This window comes from Bison bison, unplaced genomic scaffold (genome assembly GCF_000754665.1).
Source record: "Bison bison bison isolate TAMUID 2011002044 unplaced genomic scaffold, Bison_UMD1.0 scf7180017864286, whole genome shotgun sequence".
Taxonomy (NCBI): Eukaryota; Metazoa; Chordata; class Mammalia; order Artiodactyla; family Bovidae; genus Bison; species Bison bison.
Window position 1 is genome coordinate 2783309 of NW_011494858.1, and position 12004 is coordinate 2795312.

At 44.8% G+C, this 12004-nt stretch overlaps 2 protein-coding genes across 2 annotated transcripts in view; one reads left to right on the forward strand and one right to left on the reverse strand.

Moving 5' to 3' along the window:
* The window catches only part of LOC104995776 (zinc finger protein 271-like), a 12736-nt gene extending 8345 nt beyond the window's left edge, over positions 1 to 4391 (reverse strand). Inside the window, 2 exon segments of the mRNA XM_010849760.1 lie at positions 3281 to 3504; positions 4295 to 4391. Of these exon segments, the coding sequence (XP_010848062.1) occupies positions 3281 to 3323 (43 nt within the window). The 5' untranslated portion in view covers positions 3324 to 3504; positions 4295 to 4391.
* Positions 4392 to 11375: 6984 nt separating this feature from the next.
* The window catches only part of ZSCAN30 (zinc finger and SCAN domain containing 30), an 18319-nt gene continuing 17690 nt past the window's right edge, over positions 11376 to 12004 (forward strand). The window contains exon 1 of the mRNA XM_010849759.1: positions 11376 to 11407. The gene's annotated coding sequence lies outside the window, so the exon portion shown is untranslated. The remainder of the gene's footprint in view (positions 11408 to 12004) is intronic.

Genomic DNA, 12004 nt, shown 5'->3' on the forward strand with positions numbered 1-12004 from the left:
CAGAGTCGGACATGACTGAGTGACTAACAGGAGAATAAAAAAAGGTTCTACAGTAGGACCATGTTGCGATGCAAGCTGTCCTGTCACATGACTTCATTAACCAGGATAACCAATGGTACTGGAAGTGTCAGGAGCAGTCATGGTTGCTGTATGGAGACTCTTTGAAAGCCTCTGTAAGAGAACCACAGTGAAGGGACTTCCCTGGTGGTCTAGTGACTAAGACTCCATGCTCCCAATTCAGGGAGTCTGGGTTCGATCCCTGGTCAGGGAACTAGATCCCACATGCTGCAACTAAGAGCTGGCATGCCACAACTAAAGATCCCCCATGTCGCAACTAAGACCTGGCACAGCCAAATAAATAAAAATAAATATTAAAAAAAGAGAGAACATAGTGGAATAAGGCCATACTTCCTTCTACCAACAATTTTCTAAGTGAAAAGCAGATCTTGGCTTGCTCTTGAGCACTATTAGGGACTTAATGCTTGACCATAGGGTACCAAATAACTATTACAAAGTGACCACTGTGTACCAGTTGTTATTTGATCCATCAATTCATAGAACTGAACATATAAACCAGTATTCCATCATAAAAGCAAATCTGAAAGACAAGTAAATTCCATGCGCTAGTGGCTCAGATTCCCATTCCTGTTCCTATTGCTCCACTGCCACACCTCCTCAACCTATATTCATGGTCCCATGGGAGTTCCCTATTACCAGTTAACACAGGAGGAAAATGCAGAGATGGGTCTGCCCAGTGTATGGGCACCAGCTTATACCTCTACTCAGAGGTTGCCTCAAACACGCTGGTAAAGGCAAATCCTTCCAGTGGGCAGAATTTCAGGTATATACCTGGTTGTCTACTTTCCATGTCTACTTAGGTAACATAGCCTAAGATACATGTATTGACAATTCATGGGTAGTAACTAATGGGTTATCTGATTACTCATTGTTGTTGTTTAGTCGCCAAGTTGTGTCCAACTCTTTGCGACCCCATGGACTGTAGCCTGCCAGGTTCCTCTGTCCATGGAGTTTCCCAGGCAAGAATACTGGAGTGGGTTGCCATTTCCTTCTCTAGGGGATCTTCCTGACACAGGGATCAAACCCGCATGTCCTGCGTTGGCAGGCAGATTCTTTACTGGTGAGCCACCAGGGAAGCCCATCTGATTACTTAGGTACCTGGGAAGAATAAGACTGAGCAAGATGAGAAATAAAGATTCTGGAGGAAAAGTATGAGGATGAACCAAAGCAGGAACCACTACTAAGTTAGTGGCCCATGTGAATCCTACCAAAGGGCATTTTCTGTGGAGAAGCCTCTCAATCAGATGGACACGGCGATCCATATTATGATATCAATCAGCCTTTTTACCAATGCAGTGTTTGCCCAACGGATTCATGCACAAAGTGGTCACGGCAGCACAGACGGAGGCTATATAAGGGCTCAACAATACGGACCTCCACTTATGAAGGTTGATATGCCTAGAATAATTTCTATGTGCCCAAGAGGCCAACTGCTAAGGCCCTAATAAGGTACCATTCTCTAGAGAGAAAGTAGGTAGCCACTTGGGGACAGATTCACTATACCTAACCCCTTTTATTATGGAGAGGGCAACCATTTGTTTTCAAAGGACTATATACACAGTCCAGATAAAAATGTACATTGACTTAAGAGAATGCTGTATTTCTTATCACAGTATTCTATATAGTATTATCGCCAAAGGAGTTATTTTACAGGGAAGGAAGTTCAGCAGTGAGTTCATACACATATAACTCATGGGCCTTATCATATGTCCCACCATCTACATTTAAGTGGATGATGATAATGGTGGAATGATTAAAAGAAGGTTCAGTTATGGTACCAGCTGGGCAACAACACCTTGATAACTTTGAGGTTCTGTCATATGGGATGCAATATATGCAATAAACTACAGGATGATAAACAGCGCTATATATTCCCCATGGCCATAATACATGGATATAGGAGCCAAGGGCAGAAGAGAAAGTAATAATGTCTCTAACTCTATACCTCATAATTCACTTACATTATTTTTGCTTCGTATCCCTACAATCTTGGGCTTGGTGGGTTTAGGATTCTGATTCTCAAAGGAAAAATACTTCTACCATGGGACAAAGTCATAATTTTATTAAATTTGAAGTTGAGACTGTTTCCTGCTTCTGTATTTTGGGCTCCTCAAACTGCCAAACCAGCAGGCAGAGATGGGGTCACTCTGCTGGCCAGTCATTCTGGCCAGCATTCCCCATTTACCCAGTGGGGAAATGGTTGCTGCTACTGGAACTCAGAGGACTTCACGGGGGTGCCCATTAGTTCTCTCATGTCTAATAGGCCCTGTCAATGGTACACCAAAGGAACCTGAAAGAGACAGGGTCACCAAGGACTTATATCATCTAGGAAAGAAGGTTTATGTTATTTGACTAGATAAAGAACTCTGTGCCACTGAGATGCTGGCAGAAGGTAAGGGCAATGTGGAATGGGTGACAGAAGATAGTTCTATCAGCTTAGACTTTGTGTAGGCTCTTCTCCATCCCTTGTTGATTTCTATAATCCTTTCCGGCCTCTTCATGAAATCTGAATTATCCAGTTTGAATGAGCCATCTGTTTCCTGCCAGAATTCTGATACATTCTCCATAACCATTATCAGTATCTGATACTATATGTGAAAGTTAAGTGAAAGTGAAAGTCGCTCAGTCCTGTCCAGCTGTTTGCGACCCCATGGACTATACGGTCCATGGAATTCTCCAGGCCAGAATACTGGAGTGGGTAGCCTTTCCCTTCTCTAGGGGATCTCCCCAACCCAGGGATCGAACCCAGGTCTCCAGCACTGCAGGTGAATTCTTTACCAGCTGAGCCACAACGGATAGTATACTGTATATTTATATATTTCCTTTCCCTGCAACTAGAATGTAAACTCCCTGAGGGCAAAGGCTTCTTTGATTAGGTCACAGGTAGTATCCCCCGGGGAAATACAGAATACTGACAGCTTGGTGGTAAGGTGATTATAATGGGAAAAATGGAGGAGAGGAAGGAATGCCAGGAGAATTTACAATATGTAAATTTACATATGCAAGAATGTACAATAAAGCCAGGAGCTCAGAACACAAAACAATGTTTTTTCTTTTGTGAAAAAAGAGATAGTACTGCCTAATACAGGGAAGGGCATTGGCAATGAGAAATACCAACAGCACCGGAAGATACTAACATAGTAAGGTAACCCCAAACCGCCCCCTCCCCCAACCATTAAAAAAGATACACACTGCTTCTCACCTGACAGGTGTTTTTAAGACTCATAACTGAACTGAGTCTCCATAGACAGCAACTGGACATGACATCTCAGGGAGCAACTGAAGAATTACCATTTCCTCAGTGAGCTTTTCTTGTTCACATAGAAGTCTGGGGCCTGGAGGCAACTGGGCACCATTGGACTTGGAAGGGAATCATTGCAGAGACTGAAGATATAATTTCTGAGACTAGACCAGCAAAAACATCCTCTGGATATAAAAGACGTTAAGGAGAAAGTAAAATCTCATTTAACTTTCAAGTGCTTTTCTTTCAAATTTACTATGCTTCCTCCCTCATCATCCAGCAGACAGGGTTAGTTAGGGAGGTCCCTTTTGGACTTCTTTCCATATAGGTTACCACAGAACATTAAGGAGAGTTTGCTGAGCTATACAGTACGTTCTCATCACACCTACTTTTTTTTATTAGTTATCTATTTTACACAGTGTATCAACAGTGTATACCACCCGTCTTGGACATGTAGTCTCCATTCCAAGTCTAGAGATTTTAAAAAAATAATCCGGGGGTTAATGCTACCAAACTAAGGATATAATGGGAAACATAACGCAGGGAAGGGAATTTCAGAATTCTGCCCTAGCGGTTAGCTCTATGTTATTCGCTGCCCTTCCTACACCCAAATGACACTACTGAGACATCTATCATCATCTGTTCCTCCCTCCTGTTCTCACACTCACACCTTCGTCGGCTGATTCGTGCGGCTGCATCCAAGCTTCTGGATTCCACTTGCTTCCAAAGTTTCTAATGTTCATTCAGTAGAACCCAAGCCGGTCAACGACTGGCCGGGTACCCAAAGCACACCAGGCCAAGCACCGACCAGCTTGCTCCCAGTGCCCAGGAGCCGAGCCTGGGGGCCACGGCGGCAGCCTCGACTCCCTATAGACTCAAGGAACCGTACACGGTTCCCTGGCGGCGCTGCGAGGCCGCTGGGCAGCCCAGATCGCCCGAGTTCCTCTGCCATCCGTGAGCCGACATCATCCATACCTTAATGTGTTCTCCAGGTCGTCGTCAAGCCTCCCACCCGGTAAACCCGCCATCGCGCTGTCCGCTCTAGGAATCTGGGAGGCTTGCTTAGCTCTATGGCCCGAGGCCTCGCACGCGCGCACGCGCGAGGCGGGAGCGGCGAGGTGGGGTGGGGTGGGGGCGGGGAGTTGCCGAGATTTAACCCCTGAACATCCGCGGAACTGGCCTCAGCTAGGGCCCTGTCTGCCAGTTCCTGGCGTAAATGTCGGAAATCATCTTTCGAGAGAGCTCTCTGGGGCAGGGTAGATTTTCTGACTACATAATGAGCTCTTCCTTAACTATCTTTCTCCTTTGTTAATGTCTCCCCACCCACTCCACACCCAGTCTCGAGTCCCCAAATCTGTCAATCAGATACACACGGTAAGCTTCCAGTCTTTCTTCCTGTCTCTCAGGTTTCCCTCCACCCCAGAACACCGACATGCCTCTATTAAAATTGATTGCTGGGCCCCATCCCAGCTTCCGACTCAGTAGGTCTGCCGTGGGGGCGCAGGTTCTCAGGTGATCCTGGGGCCACACTTTGAGAACTGCTGCCTTAAAAACAGTGCTCAGGAATTCATCCCTGACTTGCTAGAAAGCTGGATTTGCATCTACTTTGCTGTTAAGAAAGGCCATGGCTGTCTCTTTCTAAACTGTTTGCTTGCCAATACACTCCTCGTTGTGGCTGAAGGATCAGGGTGAGAAGGACCTGAAAGGGGGCGGGAGAGGGCATCAGGGTAGGAAAGGATATTGCTGTGTCCTTGGAAATATCTTGGGAAGTAAGGGTGAGGGCGGGAGGAGGAGGGGATATAGAAATAGGAAATAATAGAATTATTGAGACCGGTAAGACATGTGAGTTAAGATGTCAGAAGAAAAGGTATAGGTCTGGGAAAATGGTGGTTGGCTGAAGTGATGATTGAGGTAGAGGAAGAGGACTTTGTCTTTCACCCCTAGAACCTGTTCCAATTAATGAAATCTTAGGGATGTGAATGAGACCCTGATGAAATGTAAGAAACATTATGTAAGAGCAAATGTAAGGACTCCTTTTTTGGGTCCAGCACTTCCAAGTAGGGAGTGCAAATGCCTTTTTTTTTTTTAAACACACAATGAGGTATAACAGGCATACGATAATCAGCAAATATTTAAAGTATACAATTTGGTGAGTTTTGTCCTATGTATACAACCATCACCATAATGAAAATTATGAACATATTCCCAAAAGTTTCCTCCTTCCCTTGGTAATCCCTCCCTTTGTTGCCACAGCCCCCAACCACTATTCTGCTTTCTGTTATTATAGTTAACATTTTCTAGAGTTATTTACGTGGACTCAAACAGAATGCACTCTTTTTTGCACTCAAACTTCTTTCACTAAGCATTATTATTTTGAGATTTAGCTATATTGCTGTATCAGCAGCCCACTCCTCCCTTTTGTTGCTGAATGACATACCATTGGATGTACACACCACAGTTTGTTTATCCATTCACCAGTTGATAGGCATTTGGGTTATCTATAGTTTTTTTCACTATTAGGAATAAAGGGGCCATGAACATTTGCATACAGGTCTTTGTATGGACACAATCTCTTCCAGGCATCCTAGACTTGGTATCATCAATCTCAGAACTCCAGCTTCTGGTCATTTCCCAGTTTGAAAGCCACAAGTACATTTTTAGGTGTTTGTTCAGCACCTCATTTCTAGTACCACAAACTGAGTGGCTTAACCCAATAAAAATTTATTCTGTCACAGTCTGGAGCTTAAAACCCCAAATCAAAGGTGTTAGCAAGGGCCATGATCCTCTGAAGGCTCTAGGGAAGGACTAGTTCCACCCCAGTCTCCTAACTTAAGGTGGTTGCTGGCATTCCTTGGCCGTGCCATGCAGCATTCAGGATTTTAGTCCCCTGACCAGGAATGGAAGCCATGCCCCCTGCAGTGGAAGGGCAGAGTCAACCAGCAGACGGCCAGGGAAGTCCCAGTCCTTGGCCTTCTCTCCCTATAGAGATTGTTGGTAGAAATATGGACATTAACGGTGACTCTGGCAAGGGCTCAGAGGAAATGAAAAGCTCAGAAGCGGAATCCTCTGTCATCCTAGAGAATACATATATTGTCATGAACAGAATTTTGCTAGAAATAAAGAGCATTAAAAATACTTCTGGTGGGGGCAAATTCTCTGGTGGTCCATCCGTTAGGACTTGTCACTTTCACAGCTGAGGCCTGGGGTTCAATCCCTGGTCTGGGAACTAAGATCTCACAAGCCATGTGGTGTGGCCAAAAAAAAAAAAAACAAAACAAAAAACACCCAAACAAACAAACATAAAAACTTCTGGTGACATCTCAGAAATGAAGAAAACATTATTGGAAGCTGGAGAAAAAGGTGATACTTTTTATAAAGTAGCAGGAACTTGACTGAATCATATTCTGCTGTTGGACAGAAAATAGAACTTGTAAGTGATGAGCTTGGATAGTTAACTGAGGATATTATCAAGCAAAAGGTGTAAAGTATAGATGGATGATTTTCTCTTGCTGATTACAGTAAAAATCTGAGAGGAAAGAGATAAATTGAAAAGGAGTCAGTACTCAAAGATCTGGAAGATTCTCAGCTTACACAGATCGAATGCTCCAGAGACAAGGCCTTCGGTGTAGCTGGACAACCTTTCAGTGAAGAGGTTAGATGGGTGATTCATGGACCCAATCAACCATCTCAACAGAAACCAGGAATAGAAAGGGGGTTATCCATAGGAAGGATCCATGGAAGAGCCTTGTATCCAGTTGTGTGTATCCCTCTGATATCCACAGAAGACCAATATGGTTCTCACCAGAAACACTGCTAGCTTGGATTGAATTTGATAGAGACAGGACAAAATAAAGAAAGACTGTCAGACTTTTGGGATTCTACTGGGATTCTACACACAGACAATGGAGTGCCCAGGGGGTGGGTCCACTACTGAGGGTTGAGACACCAAGGCCACCTCAACTGAGAGCAGCTCCAAAGCCAATGGGACCTGTGCAGCCCAGAGACTGCAGTTGATAGGGATTCCACTGGCCCAGTAGCTCAGCTGGTAACTCAGCTGGTAAAGACTCCCTGATAGCTCAGCTGCTAAAGAGTCTGCCTGCAATGCAGGAGACCCCTGTTCGATTCCCAGGTTGGGAAGATCTGCTGGAGAAGGGATAGGCTCCCCACTCCAGTATTCTTGGGCTTCCCTGTTGGCTCAGTTGGTAAAGAATACACCTACAGTGTGAGAGACCTGGGTTCAGTCCCTGGGTTGGAAGATCCCCTGGAGTAGGGAAAGGCTATCCAGTCTAGTATTCTGGCTTGGAGAATTCCATGGACTGTATAGTCCATGGACTCGTAAAGAGTTGGACACAACTGAGCAACTTACTTCTCTTCACTTCCACTGGCCCAGAGAGCATTCCAGGCTACAGAGTAATTTGGAAACTCTAAGATATTTGGAAATTAAACAACCCATATCTAAATAGCCTATAATTCAAAGAAATCACAAGAGAAATTAAGTTTCATACTGAATGAAAATGAAATGCAACATTTAAAATTTTGTAAGGTATAGGTACAGCAGTGCTTAAGAGGAAATTTTTTTAGCTTTGAAATGTCTATCTTAGAAAGGAAAACCTCGTATCAGTAATCTAAGCTTCCATCTTGAGAAACTTGAATGTCAAGAGCAAACTTAGCCAAAAGAAGCAGACGGAAGGAAGTAATGAGTCGTGTAGTAATTAATAAAACCGAAAGCAGAAAAAAAAAAAATCAAACCAAGGGACTTTTCAAGTGGTTCAGTGGTTAAGACTGCACTCCCAAAGCAGAGGGCCCAAGTCCTGTCCCTGGTCAGGCAACTAGATCCCTCGTCCGGTAACTGAAGATCCTGCTCCATAAAGAGCTTGTGTGCCACAACTAAGACCTGGCGCGGGTGCTACCTGCTCCCCCCAAAATTGGTATTTTTGTTAGTATATAGCTGGCCTTTACTAGGTCAACTAAAGAAAAAAGAGAGATTAACAAAAGCCAAGAAGAAGGGACATCACTACTAACCCTATAAAAATTTCCCTCATTCCTCAGTCGGTAAAGAATCTGCCTGCAATGCAGCAGACCTGAGTTCGATTCCTGGGTTGGGAAGATCCCCTGGAGAAGGAAATGGCAATCTACTCCAGTATTCTTGCCTGGAAAATCCCATGGACAGAGGAGCCTGGTGGGTTACAGTCCATGGGGTTCCAAGAGTCGGACACGACTTAGCAACTAAACCCAACCAGGGATTATTATAAACAACTTTATGCAAACACATTATACAACATAAGTGACATGGACAAACTACTTAGAATTATATAAATTACTAAAACTGAAAAAGAAAAACAATAAATGTATGAAAAGTAAAGAAACTGAGATCATAATAAAAATTTTTCTAACAAGGAAAAGCACAGGCCTAGATGGTTTCACAAGTGAAATCTATCAAACAGTTTAAGAATATTGAAAGTCACATCCGAGTCTTTGGGACCCCATGGACTATACAGTCCATGGAATTCTCCGGACCAGAATACTAGAGTGGGTAGTCTTTCCCTTCTCCAGGGGATCTTCCCAACCCAAGGATCGAACTGGGGTTTCCTGCATTGTAGGTAGATTCTTTACCAGCTGAGCCATAAAGGAAACCCAAGAATACTGGAGTGAGTAGCCTATCCCTTGTCCAGTGGATCTTCCCGACCCAGGAATCGAACTGGGGTCTCCTGTGTTGCAGGTGGATTCTTTACCAACTGAGCTATCAGGGAAGTGAATATTAATCCTTCACAATCTCTCCCAGAAAATAAAAGGGGCCATTAATTACTCTGATACCAAAGTGAGACAAAGATATCACAGGAAAAGAAACTACAGATGAATATCTCTAACAATATGGACACAAATATTCTCAATCAAATATGAGTAAATTAAATCCATTAATATAGTAAAAATTATACATCATGATCAAGTGGAATTTATCTTAGCAATACAAGGTTACCTTAACATCCAAAAATAATGTATTTAGAGAGTTAAATACTTCACTCTCAATAATGTTCACTAATAATAGAATGTCTGAGTATTGGCATAATCACACAATATATTCTTACTAGAAATGAGAATGTACAGTGTACATCTACAGAAAGCAATATGAATTTCACACACAGTGTTGAATGAAGGCTGAATTAAGAGAGCGCATATTGAGTTCCATTTACATAAAGTACAAAAATAGGCAAGACTAACCTATCATGTTAAGGGTTTAGTGTATGTATGCTATGCTGTCGCTCAGTCGTGTCCAACTCTTTGCAACCCCATGGACTGTAGCCTGCCAGGCTCCTCTGTCCATGGGAATTCTCCAGGCAAGAATACTAGAGTGGGTTGCCATGCCCTCCTCTAGGGGAGTTTCTATCTTTTAGGGCCAGAGGAGGGTAGTGGCTTGATGAGACTGCAGTAGGCACTTCTGAGGATGGATAATATTGTTTCTTCATCTGAGTGCTAGTAACACAAGTGTGTTCAGTTTGTGACAATTCAGTAAACAGTGCACTTATTTACTTATAAAACGAGCATCACCTACTGATACTACTTGGTTGGTCTACATTCAGAGCATGACAACATAGACTAAATGTACCATTTTTTATTATAGTGTTTCATCTTACTTCCTGAGACCTATCCAGTCTTATTCTCTCCCCATCAACTAGTCCTCTATTCTTCTATCTTCAATTTTTCTCCCCACTCACTCTTTATCTTTATTCTACAAATATAATTAGGTCTCTAATCTCCTTAGAAAACAAACTCCTTAAAATTCTGTTGCCTCGACCAACGAGTTTCCTCTCTTTTTCCTTCCTGCATTATCACATTTCTTGAAAGGAATCATTATCTATTCTCAGGGCCTTACCATACACTTCTTAACCCCAGGCAAGGACATTCCATAGGTAACATCTCTCTGACCCTTCTTCTGCCCTTCGCCTTAATTCTAGCATCACCTTAGTTAGCATCTTCTCCAGCTCTCTGTAGCATCTCCTAGTCACTTCTTCCCTCTCCTGAGAGCTCTCCTGGCTTTTATGATGTTTGAACTAGCTGGGCCCAGCTTCCCTGAGAAGCTCCTTTTCTCTACCAGCTCTACCCCTTCATTCCCTCAGATACTAGTATTTTATAATGCCTTGTTTCTTTTTCCACAAGATCTCCCTTGGTAAAGTTTCTTCCCTATCTTTAGTCATATTTTCAGATACTCACAAATCTTGCTGAGTTTACATTTTTAACCGCCTGTCCTCTTTCATCTCTTTTGTCCTTTAATCCTGTCTACAAAGCACTGTCAGATACTGCCCCAGAATTACAATTCTGGCCATGTCACATGTAAATGGCCTGCACCGCTAACTAAATGCTTTCCTGGTTCCTTAGCAGGGCATTTGAAACTCTCCAAACCTGATGCCAACCCATCCCTTAACCTAGGATCCACCCAACCAAGATACTGGGCTAATTCCCCAGCGGGCCCTGAGCTTCCCACCGCTGTGCTCTCGCTCCTGCCGCTACCTACGAAACACTGCACTCCTAAATCTCCATTTTACTCCGTCTGCGGCAAGGCTCAGCTTGAGTACCGCAGTCTTTGAGAAAATTAGTGACCTTCTTCTGCTGGATCCCGGATCCCAAGCCCTTGCAGTCGACGGTGGGGTGTTTCTGCACTTTACACTCTCGCCACGCTGGGGTAAGACCCCTTCTCCCACTCTCCGCCCTGTAGCTTCGAGAACTGTCCTTGCAGACAGCGTGTTCGCGGTGTGCGAATGTAATCTGGTCCTCTGCCCCAGATTTACAGATGGTCGGTTCTATTTTTATCTCCTTGATGCTACACTAAGCTCTATCGCTATTTCTATTTTCCTCTTACAGTCTCCCGTCAACCGTTTTCGACCTCGGGCGGTCCCCACCAGGTCCCACCCAGAGACCCCTCCTTCTCCCGGTCCCCTCAATGGTCCTCTGAACCCCGCCGCGGCCCCGCCACAGAGCTGCAGTCCTCCGGGCGGCCTAGAGGGGAGTGCCGCCCCCCACTTCCGGCGCGCGCCGCCCGAGGTCATTCTGCCCCTCACCTGGGGTCAGTCCCCGCCGCCCGCGGAGCGAAGGGTGAGTGAGGCGGTACGGCCCCGCGGCTCCGGGGCCCCGGGTGCTTCCCAAAATGCCGCTGTCCGGCCTCGGCCTGCCTAGGCCCCAGGCAGAGCATGCGGTTCTACTAAGTGGCCGCCCCTCAACGGTACCGTCTGGCCGCTCGCCCTTCCGTCGGTCGGCGCATCAGTCCGTCAGTCATTCTTTCATGCTTTCATGTTTATCCGCTTGCGGTTCATCCACCTGCCTTTGCATCCCCGGACTCCGGGAGCAGTAACCGGGTGCTTCCTGTGTGTCTGGCCGCTGACGGAGGAGTCACAGGGGCACAGATGGAATCCTTCCTCCCATTTCACTCGCCCAGAGTTCATTCTTGTGTCCTATCTCAGCCATCCTTCTTGACTTCCCCAGTCTAGGTTAGATTTATAGGTTAGATTTTTTTTTTTAAACGAGCCACGCTCAGAGCACTTTGTACTCTCCCCCTTGTAGTTCTTTCACAATTAAATCAGGTAATTCCGTGCTTTTTTTTTCCCCCTCTTTTTTTAAACATCTGCCTCTCCCCACTGTTTTTCAGTCCCTGGTGGCTCAGTGGTAAGGGCTTCCCAGGTGGGGCATTGGTAA